This window comes from Giraffa tippelskirchi, chromosome 2, assembly GCF_054371585.1.
Source record: "Giraffa tippelskirchi isolate mGirTip1 chromosome 2, T2T-mGirTip1v1.2.pri, whole genome shotgun sequence".
Taxonomy (NCBI): domain Eukaryota; kingdom Metazoa; phylum Chordata; class Mammalia; order Artiodactyla; family Giraffidae; genus Giraffa; species Giraffa tippelskirchi.
This window is the reverse complement of record NC_137276.1, coordinates 103509829-103532283: the sequence shown is the minus strand read 5'-3', so window position 1 is coordinate 103532283 and position 22455 is coordinate 103509829. Positions and strand designations below refer to the sequence as shown.

The window sequence follows — 22455 nt, the reverse complement described above, 5'->3', positions numbered from 1 at the left end:
GCTCAGTGGTAAAGAATCCTCCTGCCAATGCAGGAGACACAGGTTCGATCCTTGGATCAGGAAGTTACCCTGGAGAAGGAAATGGCAACCCACTTCAGTTTTCTTGCCTGGGAAATCCCATGGACAGAGGCACCAGGTGGGCTTCAGTCCATGGGGTTACAAAGAGTAAGACACAACTTGAACAGCAACAACAATATTTCTAGTTGGTAATAATATTGTATTGCATCAAGTAACTTAGGTAGCCTCTTCCTGGCAGCAGCATAACTGGGTGGCCTTTCCTTGTGTGTGTGTGTTTTTTTTTTTTTTTGAGAAATGCTTCATATTCATGTGAGTAAGTAGAACCTTAGTGTGAACTACATCTCAAAAACCTTCATAGCCTTAGAATTTTAACATTTCCCTCAACTTGCCAATAATACCATTTCTATGTATTCTATCCCTCTTGCCTGATCTCCCTACTAGTATTTTCTTTAAAAGATGAAATTCCAAAAAAAGAAAAAAAAAAAGAAGAAGAAGAAATTCCCAGGAAGAATGCTTATATTTGTCCTCTCCACTGTGTCACAAAAACTTTATGTGGATAATAGAGTCTGGTGGCCAAGGCATCTTACTTTTCTTTTGGCCCTAAATCCCCTTGTTTGTAATAATGATTCATGCCTCTGAATGTAAAGACTTTAGAAGAGGTCATTTCTTCTTGTTTCGTGGTTATAGTCTTACAGTTTCAAAAAGTGGTTGCAAATAGAGCCATCTCTCATTTCCTCCACTGGTTTAACTGTTGAGTATTTATTACATTCTACTAGGTGCATTCAGGAAGCGAAGATTCTACTCTACACTCCATGAAAACTTTGTTAGCGTTAACAGAATACATATCTCTGGGAAAACATGGGGGTCCTAGACTCATTATAATTTTAATGACTAACAGGACCTGATTTTTGCTTATTCTTTATTTCAGAAATCCCAGAAGACCCACTTGTGGCTGAAGAGTATTATGCTGATGTATTTGATTCCTGTTCTGAAGAAAGTGAGGAGAGTGAGGAAGAAAAAACAGTATTCTCAGTCAGGGATGAAGAGGTTGAGGATGAAGGACCCCAGCCTGTTTACAGGACAAACCAACAGGTAAACGTTGCTGCCAGCAGAAGCAGTGGGGCTGTCCAAGGTGCTGACCAGGCTGTGCCTTCCCAGGAAGAGTCAAGGGAGTCTTAGAACCCAAGTAGGAGAACTAAGGTTTGTTATACAGGCTCTACATGATGTGTCTTGATTTCCAAGGTCCAGGGGCAGGCAGGGCCCCATGGGATTGTGTGAATCTGGATATGTTGATGAGGAAAGGGCTGGAGCACTCAGTACTGATTCAGATGAGAGGATGATACACAATACACTGTTTATACACTGAGGAGCACCCCACATATAGCTGCTGAATAAACATTTCTATGTGTCTCTTTAGAAGAGAGAAGAGGATATTTAAAATTATACAGTTCAGCCTGGTAATCAGATTTTTGAGTCATGTCCCAGTGCATTAATTAGTTCTGGGGTTGAGGTCCAGAGATTTTGGGCTTAGGAGATGGTCTTCCTGGCCACTTCAGCCCTTGAAGATCCCCCCTTACATACAGTGCTGGAATCTCTGAGTCCACAACCTTGTCATAGATTCTGTAACAATAACAATACTAGCTTCATCTGGATCATACACCAAGAAATAGCCCTGCATGTGATTTCACTGTTGGTTGCCTGCAGGAGAGAGGAAAAGCAAGAGTTGTGTGAAGGAAAAGCAGATGACTCTGGGAAATTTATTCAATTTATACTTGATTTTCTTCTTAGGCCATAATCTGATAATCTTCCTAGTCCTAAACTTTCATAAGGTACAGAAGCTATTTACTAACTGAAAACATTAAGCTGGTAAGATAACAGTCAATCAAAGGGCATCTGTGTTAATGGAGACTTAATTCAGGAGTATTAACTGAAGGTTGTCCACAGTCCATTCAATCCTTTTTAATGAAGACTAGGCAATTCATCATAATACTCAATGAATAAATCCAGTAAGAAATGTTCTCAAGTTCTCCATAAGAAAAATAAAGAGACAGGGAGAAGGGGATAGAAGGGAGTGGTATAGAGCTGAACAGAGAAAGGGATGAGAAAGAGAGAAAGGATGAGAGAGAGAAATTGAGAGAGAAATATATGAAGAGAAAAACAAATAAATATTGAGAAAAATAGAGTCCAGACAGTGAGGATTCAGCATACCAAAATAAAAACACTTCCCTTACACCATTTCCATATTTTCTCCAGTGGACTTGTGAACAGAAGCACCTCCTACCACAAATTGAAAATGTAATCTCTACTTCTGTACCTCTGTCCTAAACAGCAGAGACAAATATTGTTACAGTACTACAGAAACTTCATTCTGTGCCTGTGGTGGCAAAAACACAATATGCAAAACATATCTTCTGTTTCCGTCCAAAGCATCAAGTGGTAAAATTTTAGCTACTGACATTATTGCTTGAAAATATTTCCAATAAAATAAAACTGATTTCAGAAAACCAGAGGAATCACTTGCAGATCATGTGACCTTGTGCGAGTCACTAAACCCCACTGTGCCTTGGTTTCCCAATCTAATGGAGTAATTAATAATGAGATATTAGCTGTTATTAAGATAAAGCTATATAGCCATTTTGTGGCTTTTTAATGATACTTCCAAAACTCCTTAATTCTAAAGTGAGAGTTTGTGGAACTTCCCTCATGGTCCAGTGGTTAAGACTCTGCCTTCCAGAGTCCAGTTAAAGATGGTGGAGGTCGAGTAGAAGGACATGTGCTCATCTCCTCCTGAGAGAGCACCAAAATTGCAACTAGCTGTTGAACAACCATCAACAGGAGGACACTGGAATCCAACAAAAAAAGATACCCCATGTCCAAAGACAAAGAAGAAGGTATAGTGAGACAGCAAGGGCTCTATCACAATAAAATCAAATCCCATACCCATTTGTTGGGTGACCCACAAACTGGAGAACAATAATACCAAAGAAGTTCTCCCACTATTGTGAAAGTTCTGAATCCCATGTCAGTCTTCCCAGCCTGGGGATAATACAAAGGGACTGGGAATCCCCAGGGAATCTGGCCTTGAGGGCCAACAGGATTTGATTATAGGCCTTCCAGAGGACTGAGGGAAACAGAGACTCCAGTCTTGATGGGCACAAACAAAATTTTGCATGCACCAAGACCCAGAGGAGAGGAGCAATGACCCAACAGGAGACTGAACCAAAACTACCTGCTAGTGTTACAGGACTTCCTGTGGAGACATGAGTCAGTATGGGCTCACCACAGGGATGGGGGCACTGGAAGGTCCCCCTTGGCATAAACCCTCTTGGAATTCACCATTAACCCTATCATATATCCTGTAGACCCCAGGGCTGGGTCACCTCAGGCCAAACAACTACTAAGGAGGGAATACAACCCCACCCATCAGCAGATAACTGGATTAAAGCTTGACTCAGCAAAGCCCTGCCCACCAGAGCAAGACCCAGTTTTCCCATCACCAGTCCCTCCCATCAAGAAACACACACAAGCCTCTTAGCCTCATCCATCAGAGGGCAGATAGGAGAAGCAAGAAGAAGCATAGTCTCACAGTGGTTAAAACAAAACCCATATCACAGAAAGATAATCATGATGAAAAAGCAGGAAGTTATGTCCCAGATGAAGTAACAAGATAAAACCCCATAAAAACAACTAAATGAAGTGGAGATAGGCAACCTTTCAGAAAAAGAATTCAGATAATGATAGTGAAGATGATCCAGGATCTCAGGAAGAGAATGGAAGTAAAGATTGAGAACATGTAAGAAATGTTCACCAAACATCTAGAAGAACTAAAGAACAAAGAGAGATGAATAATACACTAGAAGGAATCCGTAGCAGAATAACTGAGGCAGAAGAACAGATAAGTGACCTGGAGGACAGAATGGTGGAAATCACTGCCACAGAACAGAATACAGAAAAAAGAATGAAAGAAAAAATGAAGACAGTCTAAAAGATGTCTGGGACAACATTAAACACACCAACATTTGCATTATAGGGGTCCCAGAAGGAGAAGGAAGAGAGCAAGGACCTGAAAAAAATATTTGAAGAGATAATAGCTGAAAAATTCCTGAATATGGGAAAGGAAATAGTCAACCAAGTCCAGGAAGCTCAGAGAGTCTCAGGCAGGATAAACCCAAGGAGGAACACACCAAGACACAGTAATAAAACTGACAAAAAGACAGAGATAAAATATTAGAAGCAACAAGGGGAAAAATGACAAACAACATACAAGGGAACTCCCATCAGGCTTTCAGCTGATTTCTCAACAGAAACTCTACAAACCAGAAAGGAATGGCATGATACATTTAAAGTGATGAAAGAGAAGAACCTAAAACCAAGAATAGTCTACTCAGTAAGACTCTCCTTCAGATCTGATGGAGACATCAAAAGCTTTCCAGACAAGCAAAAGTTAAGAGAATTAAGCACCACCAAACCGGCCATACAACAAATGCTAAAGGAACCTCTCTAGGCAGGAAACACAAGAGAACGGAAATCCATACAGAAAATAAACTCAAAACAATTAAGAAAACAGTAATAGGATCATATATATAGATAATTGCCTTAAATGTAAATGGATTAAATGCCCCAACCAAAGACAGACTGGCTGGGTGGATGAAAACATGTGCATGTATGCACTTCCACTTACCTCATCACTCTGCTTGACACCCCCAAATTGAATGTAATTATTTTATATTGTCAAGTTAATCATGTTCTCATTATGGCTTGCAATTGTAATTATCTTTTATTCTTAGTCTCCCTATTGATTGTGAAATCACAATCTGTGTGAATCACAGTCTATGTGGATCACAACAGACTGTGGAAAATTCTCAAAGAGATGGGAATATCGACTACCTTACCTGCCTCCTGAGACATCTGTATGCAGGTCAAGAAGCAACAGTTAGAACTGGGCATGGAACAAGACTGGTTCCAAATCGGGAAAGAAGTACATCATGGCTGTATATTGTCACACTGCTTATTTAACTTATACGCAGAGTACATCATGCGAAATGCTGGGCTGAATGAAGCACAAGCTGGAATCAAGATTGCCAGGAGAAAAATCAATAATCTCAGAGATGCAGATGACACCACACTTGTGCCTAAAAGTAAAGAACTAAAGAGCCTCTTGATGAAAAGTGAAAGAGGAGAGTGAAAAGTTGGCTTAAAACTCAACATTCAGAATATGAAGATCATGGCATCCAGTCACATCAGTTCATGGCAAATAGATGGGGAAACAGTGGAAACAGTGAGAGACTTTATTTTTGGGGAGTCCAAAATCTGCATGTGGTGACTGCAGCCATGAAATTAAAAGATGCTTGCTCCATGGAAGAAAATTTATGACCAACCTAGACAGCACATTAAAATGCAGAGACGTTACTTTGCCAACAAAGGTCCATCTATCTAGTCAAGGCTATGGTTTTTCCAGTAGTCATGTATGGATGTGAGAGTTGGACCATAAAGAAAGCTGAGCGCCAAAAATTGATGCTTTTGAACTGTGGTGTTGGAGAAGACTCTTGAGAGTCCCTTGGACTGCAAGGAGATCCAACTAGTCCATCCTAAAGGAAATCAGTCCTGAATATTCATTGTAAGGACTGATGCTGAAGCTGAAACTCCAATATTTTGGCCACCTGATGTGAAGAACTGACCCATTGGTAAAGACCCTGATGCTGGGAAAGATTGATGGAGGAGAAGTGGCAACAGAGGATGAGATGGTGGGATGGCATCACCGACTTGATGGACATGAGTTTGAGCAAGCTCTGGGAGTTGGTGATGGACAAAGAAGCCTGGCATGCTGTAATCCATGGGGTTGCAAAGAGTCAGACATGACTGAGCGACTGAACTGATTTTGAAAATTGATGAGCATCTTTTACTATAGTGATTATGTAACTGTTAGTCACTTAATATCATTGTATTTATCGGAATTGGTAAAAGCATCAATTCTTCAACGCTCAGCTTTCTTTATAGTCTAGCTCTCACACTCATACATGACTACTAGAAAAACCATAGCCTTGACTAGATGGCCCTTTGTTGGCAAAGTAATGTCTCTGCTTTTTAATATGCTGTCTAAGTTGGTCATAACTTTCCTTCCAAGGAGTAAGCGTCTTTTAATTTCATGGCTTCAGTCACCATCTGCAGTGATTTAAGAGCCCAAAAAAATTAAGTCTGCCACTGTTTCCACTGTTTCCCCATCTATTTGCCATGAAGTGATGGGACTGGATGCCATGATTTTGTTTTATGAATGTTGAGTTTTAAGTCAACTTTTTCACTCTTCTCTTTCACTTTCATCAAGAGGCTCTTTAGTTCTTCTTCGTTTTCTGCCATAAGGGTGGTGTCATCTGCATATCTGAGATTATTGATATTTCTCCTGGCAATCTTGATTCCACCTTGTGCTTCCTCCAGCCCAGTGTTTCTCATGATGTTCGCTTCACATAAGTTAAATAAGCGGGGTGACAGTATAGAGCCTTGACGTACTTCTTTCCCAATTTGAAACCAGTCTGTTGTTTCATGTCCGATTCTAACTGTTGCTTCCTGACCTGCATACAGATTTCTCAAGAGGCAGGTCAGGTGGTCTGGTATTCCCATCTCTTGAAGAATTTTCCAAAGTTTGTGACGAGCCACACAGTCAAAGGCTTTGGCATAGTCAATAAAGCAGAAATAGATGTTTTTCTGGAGCTCTCTTGCTTTTAGTCAATAAAGCAGAAATAGATGTTTTTCTGGAACTCTCTTGCTTTTTTGATGATCCGGCAGATGTTGGCAATTTGATCTCTGGTTCCTCTGCCCTTTCTAAAACCAGCTTGAACATCTGGAAGTTCATGGTTCACATATTGTTGAAGCCTGGCTTGGAAAATTTTGAGGATTAGCGTGTGATGTGAGTGCAATCGTGTGGTAGTTTGACCATTCTTTGGCATTGCCTTTCTTTGGGATTGGAATGAAAACTGACCTTTTCCAGTCCTGTGGCCACTGCTGCGCTTTCCAAATTTGCATATTGAGTGCAGCACTTTAACAGCATCATCTTTTAGGGTTTGAAATAGCTCAACTGGAATTCCATCACCTCCACTAGCTTTGTTCATAGTGATGCTTCCTAAGGCCCACTTGACTTCACATTCGAGGATGTCTGGCTCTAGGTGAGTGATCACACCATTGTGAAGATCTTTTTTGTATAGTTCTTCTGTGTATTCTTGCCACCTGTTCTTAATATCCTCTGCTTCTGTTAGGTCCCTACCATTTCTGTCCTTTATTGAGCCCATCTTTGCATGAAATATTCCTTTGGTATCTCTAATTTTCTTGAAGAGATCTCTAGTCTTTCCCATTCTATTATTTTCCTCTATTTCTTTGCACTGATCCCTGAGGAAGGCTTTCTTATCTCTCCTTGCTATTCTTTGGAACTCTGCATTCAAATGGGTATATCTTTCCTTTTCTCCTTTGCTTTTCACTTCTCTTCTTTTCACAGCTATTTGTAAACCCTCCTCAGACAGCCATTTTGCTTTTTTGCATTTCTTTTTCTTGGGGATGGTCTTGTTCCCTGTCTTCTGTACCATGTCACGAACCTCCGACCATAGTTCATCAGGCATTCTGTCTTTCAGATCTAGTCCCTGAAATCTAATTCTCACTTCCACTGAATAATTGTAAGGGATTTTATTTAGATCATACCTGAATGGTCTAGTGGTTTTCCCCACTTTCTTCAATTTAAGTCTGAATTTGGCAATAAGGAGTTCATGATCTGAGCCACAGTCAGCTCCTGGTTTTGTTTTTGCTGACTGTATAGAGCTTCTCCATCTTTGGCTGCAAAGAATATAATCTATAATCAGTCTGATTTTGGTGTTGCCCATCTGATGATATCCATCTGTAGAGTCTTCTCTTGTGTTGTTGGAAGAGGGTGTTTGCTATGACCAGTGTGTTCTCTCAGCAAAACTCTGTTAGCCTGTGCCCTGCTTCGTTCTGTACTCCAAGGCCAAATTTGCCTGTTACTCCAGGTGGTTCTTGACTTCCTACTTTTGCATTCCAGTCCCCTATAATGAAAAGGATATCTCTTTTGGGTGTTAGTTCTAGAGGGTCTTGTAGGTCTCCATAGAACTGTTCAACTTCAGCTTCTTCAACATTACTGGTCAGGGCATAGACTTAGATTACCGTGATATATAATGGTTTGCCTTCAAAATGATCAGAGATCATTGTGTTGTTCTTTGAGATTGCATCCAAGTACTGCATTTCGGACTCTTTTGTTGACTACGATGGCTACTCCATTTCTTCTAAGGGATTCTTGCCCACAGTAGTAGCTATAATGATCATCTGAGTTAAATTCACCCATTTCAGTCCATTTAGTTCAGTGATTCCTAAAATGCCGACATTCACTCTTGCCATCTCAGTTTGACCACTTCCAATTTGCCTTGATTCATGGACCTAATATTCCAGGTTCCTATGCAATATTGCTCTTTACAGCATCGGACTTTGATTCTATCACCAGTCACATCCACAACTGGGTGTTGTTTTTGCTTTGGCTCCATCCCTTCATTCTTTCTGGAGTTATTTCTCCACTGATTGCCAATAGCATATTGGGCAGCTACCGACCTAGGGAGTTCATCTTTCAGTGTCCTCTCTTGATTGGTTGACAGAAAAATAATAGAACTTTTTATCACCAAAACTAGGATCTAAAAGAAAAACCTGTAATCACTTTTTAAAATCCAGATGCATAACAGAATTATCTTGAAAATTTTTGAAAAATACAAACGCTTAGTTATTTATATTTTTTCTCTAGAGCTCCAGGTATGTTTCCAATGAGCAGTCATGTTTAAAAATAACTGGACTGTATGATGATCTTGAACTTTTATCCAGTTAGTTTCACTTTTTCTATTTCATAGTCAGTGCTCCCATTTCATTTAGTTTATGTTCTCCAATTTCTCCATTTCTTTTTTCTTGATGTTCTTTCTCAAGCCTTTATATAAAGTGTAGAAGAGCTTTTGTATACATATACCTATATATAATATATATAGTTAGAAAACTTATGAAATTTTGCCTAACTAAAAAATTATGCCATTTTAATTCCACTTGTTTGACTTAGTATGAATATAATGCTAGATTTCTAATTAAAAAATAGTTATGCAACAACCATATCTGCAATGCAGGAGACCTGAGTTCGATCCATGAGTCAGGAAGCTCTTCTGGCGAAGGAAATGGTCACCCCTTCCAGTATTCTTGCTTGGAGAATTCCATAGACAGAGGAGCCTGGTGGGCTACAGTTCATTGGGTCACAAAGAGTCAGACACAACTGAAGCAACTGAGCATCCATGCATGCATGCAACAAGCAACAAAGATTTACTGTATAGCATAGGGAACTGTATCTTATAATGACTTATGATGGAAAATAATTTCAAAAAAACCCCAAACAATCTGCCTTCCAGTGTGGGAGACTCGAGTTGGATCCCTGGTAGAGGAGCTAAGATCCCACATGGCACGGGGCAACTAAACCCATGCAGCATAATTACTAAGCCTGTGAACCATAACTGGAGACAAGCCTATGCACTGCAGTGAAAGATCCCCCATGCCACAATGAAAGATCCAAGTGCTGCAGCTAAGACCCAACGCACCCAAATAAATAAATAAATAATTTTTAAAATAAAGTGAGGGTTTACAACTGCAGTATAAAAAATATCCCTTCTTATTTATTCAGGTCAGTTCAGTTCAGTTCAATCACTCAGTCGTGTCCGACTCTTTGCAACCCCATGAACCACAGCACGCCAGGCCTCACTGTCCATCACCAACTCCCGGAGTTCAGCCAAACTCATGTCCATTGAGTCAGTGATGCCATCCAACCATCTCATCCTTTGTCGTCCCCTTCTCCTCCTGCCCTCAATCTTTCCCAGCATCAGGGTCTTTTCAAATGAGTCAACTCTTTGCATGAGGTGGACAAACGATTGGAGTTTCAGCTTCAACATCAGTCCTTCCAATGAACACCCAGGACTGATCTCCTTTAGGATGGACTGGTTGGATCACTTTGCAGTTCAAGGGACTCTCAAAGGTCTTCTCTAACACCACAGTTCAAAAGCATCAATTCTTCAGTGCTCAGCTTTCTTTATAGTCCAACTCTCACATCCATACATGACCACTGGAAAAACTATAGCCTTGACTAGATGGACCTTTGTTGGCAAAGTAATGTCTCTGCTTTTTAATATGCTGTCTAGGTTGGTCATAACTTTCCTTCCAAGGAGTAAGTGTCTTTTAATTTCATTGCTGCAATTACTATCTGCAGTTATCTTGGAGCCCAGAAAAATAAAGTCAGCCACTGTTTCCACTGTTTCCCCATATATCTGCCATGAAGTGATGGGACTGGATGCTGTGATCTTAGTTATCTGAATGTTGAGCTTTAAGCCAACTTTTTCACTCTCCTCTTTCATCAAGAGGCTCTTTAGTTCTTCACTTTCTGCCATAAGGGTGGTGTCATCTGCATATCTGAGATTACTGATATTTCTCCTGGCGATCTTGATTCCAGCTTGTGCTTCCTCCAGCCCAGCTTTTCTCATGATGTACTCTGCATATAAGTTAAATAAGCAGGGTGACAATATATAGCCTTGACATACTCCTTTTCCTATTTGGAACCAGTCTTTGTTCCATGTCCAGTTCTAACTGTTGCTTCCTGACCTGCATACAGGTTTCTCAAGAGGCAGGTCAGGTGGTCTTATATTCCCATCTCCTGAAGGATTTTCCACAGTTTATTGTGATCCACACAGTCAAAGGCTTTGGCATAGTCAATAAAGCAGAAATAGATGTTTTTCTGGTACTCTCTTGCTTTTTCGATAATCCATCAGATGTTGGCAGTTTGATCTCTAGGCCAGTGATTAATACTGGGCAGTAATTTTGCTCTAGGCTATGCCTCCATAGCATGTGGTATGATAGATTGTGATGGATTGTAAATAATTATTGGCTTCTGTAAGGCTGCTCACATACATGTTGGTGTTTTGTCTCACAAAGCCCTGTTGGGTAGTTACTCTTAACCCAATTTTCCAGATAAGGAAACTGAATTTCTAAAGCTATGCAGCTGGGGAAGGGTTGAAACCATGTTTCAGGCCCAGGTTCATCACAGTTTCAAGCTGTTTTTTCTAGGACCCAAAGTATATGATCCCAGAATAGACTTGGCATAATAGAATAGAATGGACTTGGCAGGAGGAGACATGTTAACTGAGTAGTTTGTGTTAGAGACAGGTAATTATAGCCCCGTTTGTTCTTCAGGATAGTTTCCCCTTCCCCAAAGGTTGTGAGCGTGGGGTTGTGGTGAGTACTTACCCTTCTCTTTTTAGGTTATTTTATTAGAAGCACACAATTTGCAGTTATAGAACCCTGGGCTGAGACCCAGTCACTGTTGGCTTTGTGAGCTGGATGATGCCTCCAGCCATCTCTTCCCCTGCTCCCTAACACCTAGAATCTGCTTAGGTGATCATCATATCCACGTCTTTTACTTGAGTCATCAGGTCAGAGTTGATATTCTCTTCCTTCAGATGGAACAGAAGTCACATGGTTTCTATTTTGATGGAAGAAGTGCTTTAAAAAAGAAAGACAGCCACAGGCTTCCCTGGGATTGATTGCAGGGTCCCTTGTGCCACCCATGACAATCTTTTCAGCAGCCGTTTCTCCAGAGCAATTTTGTGAAGCACCTATTTGTCAGTTGTTTCTCTGCATCAATAAGGAGAACATCAGTAACCCCTTTATCACAAGCCCTTATCATGCTGTTGATGGCTCCTCTGTGAAGTCTTTGGTCACTGAATTGGAACCAGCCTCTCAGATCTCAAGAGAATGGAGTTTATAGCTGTCATCATAACAAGGTTCTCAACAGTATTTGTGGGACCTGTCACTGAAAAGTGTTTCACGTGCCCGGACTGATGATGTTTCTATAGACTCTTGTCTTTCCCTTACTGACATGACCAGTGCTTCCCTCTCCACTACTAATCAGCATCCTGCATCCCCCTGTAATGCAGACTCATGGTGGGCCATGATGACGTGACACAGAGCTCCCTCAGGAAAGACCCTGCTGTTTAGTGGCTGGCTTTCATTGACACTTGTTTGAGGAAAGCTCTTAGGACCATGATGTTTGTTCTTGCTAAGATGGAAAGCTGTAGAGGCCCATTTCTCAGCTACTTCTGAACTTTTCAATACTTTTTCACCAAATCCTCCACTGATTTTGAAATGCTCTCTGCACAGTGAAACATTAAGAAAGGCAAGAATGACCTTGGAATGGTCCACTGAGGACTCCTGGAGCAGATCGTTATGGGAGAAGGTGCCTCTAAGAGTGTCTTCTGCTAGTGGAGTCATTTGTTTAATCAAGACATAATTATTATAATAATAAGAGCTAATGTTCCCCAAATCTTTACTCTATGTCTAGTACTTGATGTACTATGTCTGTTTAGGTCCTCTGGGAGGCATTTTGTCTATAATTGATTATTGTATGAAGCACTGACTTTAAAACTCAGGTCCCTTGGAAGATGAGACTGTTGGGCTCTCCTCACTTTGCATAAGAGGAAACTGAGGCCTGATGAGGTGAAGGAATTTCTCCAGGGCCACACAGCTAGTAAGTAGCAGAGGTGGACTCTCTGCCCCTGTCTGTAGCCCTTCCTTAGACAGTCTCCTGCATGGCAGTTACTGCTCCTCCACCATGAGGAGAGGATAGCTGAGGGGCTGCTGCCTTATCTGGTCCTCTGCAGAGAGCTGCTTTACTGAAGAGAGTTACTGATCTGTGTACAAGGCAAAGTTTGTCCCAGTTTGAGGAAAAGTGCTGAGTTATGAAAATTAAACCTAAAATGAACCTGCTTCCCACATCTATTGTAGGATACAGATTTCTCTCCTCCTACTCTTTTTTAATTTTTTATAGACGGTGCCAGAACTCTTGAGTCCAAATGGTAAGACTGATTTGCCTCCTGTTTTGTATAGTCAGAGCTCCTTAATCGAGCTGTTTGTGTGTTTGCACTTTTTGTCTTGAATTGCGTCAGTCGGAGTCAGTTCTGAGAAGCAGCCAGCGCTGCTGCTGAGTCATCTCTCCATCAATATCCCCCGGCCTGTGGCCCAGGTGGTATAGCAGCCAGCCCTGCTGAAGGCTAGTGAAATCACAGTTTAGGTGTCATTGCTTCCAGGTGATAAGCCTCTGCAGACCCAGCTTATGTTGCTGAAAGGAGTGACTCTGATGTTACAGTTTCCACCCCAACCCCATTCCAGCCTTCATCAGCATAGTCATTCTCCCTTCCCTCTCTGCCATTTATGGTCCAGGGTAAAGCACAGTGCATTGCTGGTCAGATGGGGGCCAGCAAAACCTTGCTGTTGTCTGGATATAGCACAGCAGACTTTGCAGAAGGCTGTAGTCCTTCCATCTTTTTAATTAGATCCACTCTTGTGTTCAAGGTCATACCTACCCCTCTAGCCCTGACACCAAAGCACAGAAGGCAAAGGGAGGTGATAGATGGTTTACGACAGAGCACACAGGCAGAAGGGCAGATCTGTGTGGTCCTTCTAGGGTGCTGGTGGCCTCTGCCACCTCCTTGTTGACGGTCACCGAGGTGCACAGGTGGGTAGGGGGTAAGGGCGCAGTGGCTTGCATGGTGCTTGGCTGCTGCATGTTCTTGAGGCCAGGGTGAGAGTGGTATAGAGGTGTGTGCTGTTTGCACAGAGCTGACTGACTTGAAGTGGCACCTCCAGGGCTTTTCTCTCCACCCCCTCCCCACACCCCTGCACACACACCAATTCCTGTCCCTCTCTGCCATCAGAACTGGGGGGCCCTGACCATCAGAGAGTCTGCAAAGAATATGAAAATCCTCCTAAACAGCCCTTGCAAACAAAAGGTCCGTCCCACTATTTTGTGATTGAGTTACACAAAGAAATTTGATTTTATTTTCTCAATAAGTTTTTACTTATTGGAAAGAATAAGAAAGAATCTGGAAAGAATCTGGGTGTTCAGTCTGGGAGGAAATGGGTGTGGCACATCTGGGATGGTGTTGGAGGTGCTGTCCTTCCATTAACCTGCTGATCTGGGAGCTCATGGGTCCACGTCATACCAGAGAAAGCGACAAGTCTTGGTGAACAATTAACAGCCACCTCAGCTCACCTGGCACCACACTAAGTCCTTTATGTGCTTTGTCCCTTGTGCTCATCAGCGCTTTCTAGGAGTAACAGCTTTTATCCCATCTGCCAAATGAGGAAACGTAAAGTAGAAAGAATAACCAATTTCCTAGGTCACGCAGTGCATTGGAGAGCTGGAATTCAAACCAGCAAGCACCCTGTGTCCACTGTAGACATTCGGGGTGAGCACAGCACTTACTGGAGAAGCTGGCAAAGGAGATGATGAAGAAATGCTGGGGACCCAGCTTTGAATGTGTGAAAATGGAGCATCTGATGATTTAAAATTATGTTCAAAACACAGGGCCAAGTTCCCACTTCCTCCGTGGGGTTTATATAGGAAGAAAGCTAGAACTGGAATCAGAAAGAGGAAGCTGCAATGAGGGAGTGTGTGCCTCCAGGCCCCTTTTGGAACATGAACATTCTTTCTCTTTCTCCTCCAGTAAACCTCCTCCAACTGCAGAACTTTCTCCGCTGGACTCTTGGGCTGTGGCGTGTAAAGGGACAAAGCTTGTGAGCTGTTGGGAGGGAGAGAAGGGGTGGGGGAAGGCCCCCCTCCAGCTGCTGGAACTCTGGAAACGAGGCAGTAGGGGAGCACCCACCTAACCAGCTCCTTAAAACCCTGCTGCCCATGGTCTGGGCAGGCTTCATGGCACCACTCTGTCAGTCCTGTTTTCTTTTTTTTTTTTTTTATTTTAACTAACATAGATGATTTTTTTTTTTAATTTTAACTAACATATTTTTTTTTTAAATTTTAACTAACATAGATTTTTTTTTTAAATAAATTTATTTATTTTAGTTGGGGGCTAATTACTTTACAATATTGTAGTGGTTTTTGCCATACGTTGACATGAATCAGCCATGGGTTTACATGTGTTCCCCTTCCTGGACCCCCCTCCCACCTCCCTCCCCATCCCATCCCTCAGGGTCATCCCATTGCCCCAGCCCTGAGCATTTGCCTCATGCATTGAACCTGGGATGGTGTTCTGTTTCACATATGATAATATACATGTTTCAATGCTATTCTCTCAGAAAACAGTCCTGTTTTCTTGTTTCTTCTCTCCACTCTCTACATTTCCAACTGTAACCCAGAATATCTGAAGAGTAGTTCAGTAATGAATTCCCATGCGTGTCTGTGAAACCCTAAAGCAACCTGCAGATGCTGACTTGCCACAAACCTGACATTGACAAGCAGCAGTGAGGTTAGGAGGCTTTGATGATGTGGAGGGAACACGTGAAATGTGGACACCCTGACAGTCACGTCCAGCTGTCTCCAATGCAGTGACAGAGGCATCCCGTGTTTCAGGAGCTGGGGGGGCTTGTTTGCAGTTTGAGCTTTGCAGATGTGGCTCTATACAAACTACAGTATTTAGGGTTGCCTCTAAGAACTAAAGATAAAAATGTAAGGTGCTGTGTAGCTCTAGTTTAGTATAAACCTTGTAACTATATTTTTACTATCATGTTCTGTTAAGATCATCTAGATGAGAATATTTTTAAGAATTTGGTCCATTGTGCCTATCCAGGTATCAGATTCCAACAAAATATTGCTCAGAGGAAACCTTCCTGGATTGCTTTATGAGATTTTTATGTTTTCCAGGAAGCAGAATCCTCTCATTATATGTGTACATACATATATAGTTACGGCCAAAGTGGATAAATCTGTGACTCAGATAATAAGGGGTCAAGTTCCTAGGTCTATAGGAATCTATAGGATCACAGAATCTGTAGAAAAAATAACATGGGTTCTGCTAGAATGTGAAACTGGGAGGATTAGTGAACGTGCTCCAGAGAGGATGAGCCAGAGCCAGGAAAGCCTGGGAGACCAGTGAGCACAAGCCTGAATTGCACTGAGAAAGCAGCCTGCCGTTCACGTATGCCACGTGTGGCTTTCCCCTCTTGAAAGCTGTGTGTCCCCCTAGTGCCTGAGGGTGTACACCCCATGGTGGCCACAGGGAAGAAAAGCCTGTAGCAATGGCTTCAACCTACAGAGGGGCCATCATCTGAAAGGTGATGTTCTTCATTTGGGGCCATTTGGGAGGCTGCAACAGAAATTTTCCCAGAAGGCTCATGACAGGGATTTCACCAAAGGAAGTTCTAGTTTGTGGGGAGCCTGTGAGGTCATGACTGTCTCTGGGATTACCTCAGAGGCAAACAGAAAATAGCCTTATCATAGAACAGCTGGGAGCCAAGATGGAAGTAGAAGATACACAGTCCACTGGCTTGAAATGAAGCTTTGCAAATAAACACCTCTGAAAGAATTCAGTGGGAGAAATGTGTCCAAGTATTGACAGGATTGAGAAGCTATGAATTTAGGTAAAATCTGATGGTGAGGTAGAAACAGAGGAATATTTTATTTGACTATGTTGCCTTGATGTTTGCTTTTCTTTCATCAGCATATTCACAAAGGGTTTATTGGTTGCCAGCTCTGAGCTAATAATGACTCAACAGGCATGGTCCCTGCCCTCATGGAACAAATACTAACAAACAAAGCATTAATTGTGTCCTTGGGTAAGTGCCTCAAAAGAAACAGGCTCTGTGATATGTCAACTGGAGTGGTGGCAGAAACAAATTCAATTAGGGGGATCTCAGTTCAATTCAAATAGGGGGATCTCCGGGCAGGTGACCTACAGTTGAGATCTGAGGGATGAGAAGGACAATCATGTCATATGTGAGGCAAGAGCACTGTCAGCCAATGAGAAGGCCTCAAAGTGGGAAAGATCTCATGTGGCTGGAGCACTGTTAGTCAGAGAAGTGGAAAGAGATGATATTGGAGAAATGAGCAGGAGCTAAGTTATGCAGGGCGTGGCCAGCTGTGATGGGATTTTATTCTGTACATAGTGACAAAGTTGTGGCTATTGTGAAGGAAATGGATTAAAGCAACACCACAGAGGAGGCAGAGAGAAAAGTAAGGAGGCCGTGCAGGGTCCAGGCAAGAAGTGGACTTGAGCTCGGGTAGCTGTTGGGTTTTTATTTGTTTGATTTTAATGTGTTTCTCAACTTGACTTGTGTAATCCCACCAGCATGGAGAACATTGATCAGAGGATTTGATGGGGGAAGGTACTGCTGAAAGAGCAGTGAGTCACTAGGGTGCTGGCAGAAGTACCCCTGGGGTGTGGAATGGATTACCTATCTGAAATGGTGGGTTGAGGCCATATCTGTCTCCCTCAACTTTGTATACATCAGAACATAATTGGCATTTAATACACATCACCTGAATTGAACAAAGCTGAATAATGAAATGGCTTTGTGTGAGTGTATGCGTGCACATGTGTGTGAACTAAATCACCACAACTCAAGTGAAAGCTCTAAAGTGAGGAGATACTCTGGATTATTTAGTCAGACAGAACTGGCTGATAATTAAATGGGAAATTGTGATTTTTCCAGCTCTGTGACAGTATCACCTGATTTCCTCCTCTGGTATGCCTGCTATTAGAAATGAATTTCTCTGCTGAAGCACAAGTATCCTGAGATAATCTATAAGCCTTATCAATCATCTTTGCATTAATGAATCTATCATATCTTTTCTTGAAGGAAAGGACATTTTAATAGTAAGGAAGTTGAAAAAAGTATGAAGACATTAAAACTGATTGTGGAGAAAATAAACTGGTTGGAATGGCTGGAATGTGAAGAAAATGGCCAGAGCAGAGAAAGAGGGGGTTTCCTAATGTTCACACTCTCTGACTCAGTAATTTCATTACTAAACAGTAACCTAAAGCAATAACCATAAACACGGGGCAAAGATAGTCACTGCAATATTATTTATGAAAAAAATGAAAGCAGTCTAGATGTACAATAACAGGGTATAGATAAATAAATTCGTATGGCTTTAGAGTACTGATGTGTAGCTGTTAAAATTATGTTTCTGAAGAATTTTTAATAACAAATGATGAAAATCCAAGCAAAGGTGTATATGCGTCTGTGTATTCTATGTATACCATACATATTTCTAATAGATCTACCTAGAAAAGACTGTGTATATATTTTTGTAGATGTGTATGTGTACATGATGGAATTTGGGGTATTTATTTTCTTTTAAAGATTTTCTATTTTTCCATATTAAAAATAAATATGGATTATTAGAGAATATATTATAACAACTACCCTTTCCACTTAGAGGGTATCTCCCTAGAGGCTCAGCTGGTAAAGAATCTGCCTGTAACGCAGGAGACCTGGGTTTGATCCCTGGGTTGGGAAGATCCTCTGGAGAATGGAAGAGCTACCCACTCCAGTATTCTTGTCTGGAGAATTCCATGGACAGAGGAGCCTGGGGGGCTAGAGTCCATGGGGTCACAAGAGTTGGACACGACTAGCACACTTTCACTTCTGCTTAGAAGACGTTTCTAATTTATTAACCAAATTACTGCATCTGTTTCTGAAACAAATCTGGGTGTTTGACGGAACTTGAATCTGTGGGACAGTTTTTTAGAGCTGAATCTTAAAAGATGTTCCCTAGCCTCTAAGGCATGATCTCATTAGAGAGGTTGATGGTTAGGAGGGAAGGAGACTTGAAGAATATCTAAGGAGCCATTCATCAGCAAGGAGCAATTAGGTTTTTTCAACAGCATTTGAAAATTAGATTCCTAGCACTTGGCTGGTGGCACCATGATGTGGCTCCTAGGGAGACATGAGTGCTCCACGGGCCACTGAGCTCAGGCAGAGATCAATTTGAACTGTGAAGCAAGGAGAAGATGCAGAAGTTCCAATCAGCAGCATAATTCCTGCATTGCACCAGCCATGACATACTCCCAAAAGGTCTTTTTCATGACTGAAATTCTTGCTGAGCGCAAACACAGTACAGACTCAAGAAACATGGAGTTCATTTCCATTTCCCCCTTTTTCTCATGGGGTGAGTGTATTTCTATTGAGATCATTTGTGCTCATTAAATGATAATTTCTAGAACACTAGGAACGAGCTGATTGCCACATTAAGTCGTAACACAGTAAAACAAGCTCTTTAACGCCTTTCCTAAACTACTATGTGAAAAATGTAGAACCGGATCTTTGTTATAAATTGTCTGCTTGTCAAAATAGACAAAATTTCATTCAAATGTTAAAAGGTGTAAGTGTTACTCGCTCAGTCGTGTCCAACTCTTTGCAATGCCATGGACTGTAGCCTGCCAAGCTCCTCTGTCCTTGGGATTCTCCAGGCAAGAATACTGGAGTGGCTTGCCATTCCTTTCACCAGGGGCTCTTTCTGACCCAGGAATTGAACCCAGGTCTCCTGCATTGCAGGCAGATTCTTAACCATATGAGCCACCAGGGAAGCCCTTTATAACCATTAGTATTGTTTATGTTGATCCTTAGGCTGTTCCAGATTTGACCAGTAGAGAAAATATGTATGTGGAGATAGAGATGGATATAGGTTGGTTTGTCTCAACCAGGGAAGATTTGCCCCTTGTAGGCATTTGGCAGTGTCCAGGGACATTTTTGATTTTCCAATTTCAGGATCAAAGGAAGGGCTGATAGGAGTGTCTTACTGGCATCTGGTGGTCAAGGGAGGGATGCTAAAGCTAAACATCTCTCAGTGCACTAGCCAGAATTGTCCACCTCAAATGTGAGTAGTGCCTGGTTGAGAAACTTTGATGTATGTGGATAGATGGAGTGATAACATAAATAAGGTATAGCAGTGACATCAAGGAAAAAGGTAAGTGGGAGTTTTCACACTATTTTTGGAAGTTTTCTGTAAGTCTGAAAATATTCCAAATTTTACAAAGTTTTCAATAGGTATTGGTACCTTGAACTGTAATACCATGTTCTGTAGCCTAGAGACAGAAAATGATGTGTCCCTTGTTGAGAATGAAGGTTCAGCTTGGTCATTGCCCATGACCTCTGGCGTTGCAGTCTCCAGGGGCAGGAAGGGAAGTCAGCAAAAGTCCCAAGTGCCCACAGGGATCATGGCTGGATTTGCTTACTCTGCTATGAGACAGCACGCCCCTTGGGTTGAGGCCATATTTAGATAAGCATTGTTGTTCTCCTTAAACTGCTCTTTCCACCTGGAGTCAGAAGCTGCTAATGGAGAGCCCACCCCTCCCACCTCCCCCTCTTTAGCTGCATCTCATTTCCAGGCTGCACCCTATTTTATTTATATATGTATATATATATCCCAAGGAATTGTTCTTAGGTCTTCTCTTGAGTCAATTGGACAGTGAAGAAAGCTGAGCGCCGCAGAATTGATGCTTTTGAACTGTGGTGTTGGAGAAGACTCTTGAGAGTCCCTTGGACTGCAAGGAGATCCAATCAATCCATCCTAAAAGAGATCAATCCTGGGTGTTCATTGGAAGGTCTGATGTTGAAGCTGAAGCTCCAATACTTTGGCCACCTCATGCGAAGGGTTGAGTCATTGGAAAAGACCCTAATGCTGGGTAGGATTGGGGGCGGGAGGAGAAGGGGACGACAGAGGATGAGATGGTTGGATGGCATCACCGACTCGATGAACATGGGCTTGGGTAGACTCCGGGAGTTGGTGATGGACAGGGAGGCCTGGCGTGCTGCAATTCATGGGGTCGCAGAGAGTCAGACACGACTGAGCGACTGAACTGAGTCAATACCCTAGTTTCTCCAACAATATCATGAGCTGCTCTGGGTTAAGAGCCCCAGTTTCTACTCTGTGCACATGTAATGGAGTGGCTAGGAGGTCAGGCCCTGGAAATACTGCCTGTTGCACATCTAACGAGTTGCATGAACTTGGTGCTATTATGGAACCAAGTTTGTGCCTCAGTTTTCTCAACTGTTAAATGGGGAGAAAAATAGCAAACCTGGTAGAGTTTAAATTAATTACTTTAATTAGAGTTTAATTAAGCTGGTACAACAATGGCAGATATTAATACCTTAATTAAAGTTAGTATTCATTCATCCATCTATAGTATCAGAATTCTTTCTTTCTGCCCTCCCCACCTCCATGAGCCTTGGGTGCTTCCTGCAGTCCTGTCTCTGGTTCTTGCTGTTTCTGTTGCATTGGTTCAACCCAGGCGCTTCCTAAGACTTTTCATGCTGTGTGGCCAGCACAGTGAGTGTCTCTGTCCTGTGTCCATCCTGTCGTCTTCTACTGAACTCTCTTTTTGAGTGTATTTCCAGTGAGCCATATACTATAGTAAAGGTTTTGTATTACTTCATGTCTCATAAGAGCCCTGAGATGGAAACTGTAATTCTCATCACTTTAATTAAGGAAACTGAGGCTTGGAGGAGTTAACTTGACCAGGCCACAGGATTAAGAAGCAGCATGCTTTCGAAAACCTCCATGTTCCCAGAAATGAAGTACTTTGAGTAGGGGAGAACCCAGAGTTCAGGCCATTCTTCTATTTTCTTTCCTTGCAAATCAGAGAAGTTGAGATGACCCAAACAGATGAGACTTAGTGTTTGTCGTATGCCAGGGTCTGTGCTGGTGCTGGGATATAAATGTAGAAATACAGTGCTTAGTCAGTGACCTCAAAGTCCTACTTCAGTTATCTTTCACCGTACAACAAAATGCCCTGAAACTTAGTGGCTTAAAATGATGATTTCTTGTTTCTGATGACTCTGTGTTTCCAGGGCTGCATGTGAAAGCTCTTCTGCTCCACACGGTGCTGAGTCCCTCCTGAGGATGCATGTAGCTGAGAACTTGTCTTGGGGGCCCACAGTGGCCTCACTCCCATGGCCGGTGGTGGTGCTGGCTGTTGGCTAGGGGGTCTCTGTTTTCCTCCTGTGGCTTCTCATGCTCCAAGGGATCTCCCCAGGGATCTCTCCAGGAAGACAACCTGGACTTCTTTATGTGATTGGTGGTTGCCAAGAGTACAAAACAGAAGCTACATGCCTCATGAAGCCTAGTTGTAGAAGTCACAGCATTACTTCTGCCTCTTTCTGTGGCCCAAAAGCTAGCTACAGGCCCAGCCACAGGGGTAAAAGAAGATCGCCCCCTTTTGATGTGAGGAATGGCATAGAAGCATGGGGGATGGGAGGGTGGTTGCAGCCACTTTGAAAGCAATCTACCACGCTTTTCTATGCATATGGCTCAGATGCCCAGGAAAATAGGGTTTGAGAGCTGGAAGGCTCCTTAACTGTCCTCTGATTTAACCTCTAGTATCACAAGCTGGAGTCAAGATTGCCCGGAGAAATATCAGTACCCTCAGACATGCAAATGATACTCTAGTGGCAGAAAGTGAAGAGGAACTGAAGAGTTTCTTGATGAGGGCGAGAGAGGAGAGTAAAAAGCCTGGCTTAAAACTCAACATTCAAAAAACTAAGATCACGGCATCTTGTCCCATCACTTCATGGCAAATAGATGGGGGAAAAGTGGAAACAATGGCAGATTTTATTTTCTTGGGCCCCAAAACCACTGTG

General features: G+C 42.3%; 1 protein-coding gene across 16 annotated transcripts in view; it reads left to right on the top strand.

Annotated features, from left to right (window-relative positions):
* The window catches only part of NEK11 (NIMA related kinase 11), a 278952-nt gene that overhangs the window by 186597 nt on the left and 69900 nt on the right, over positions 1 to 22455 (top strand). For all 16 annotated transcript variants that reach the window (XM_081569880.1, XM_081569871.1, XM_081569867.1 and 13 more), the window contains one exon: positions 947 to 1110. In XM_081569880.1, coding sequence (XP_081426006.1) covers positions 947 to 1110 — 164 coding nt within the window. The remainder of the gene's footprint in view (positions 1 to 946; positions 1111 to 22455) is intronic.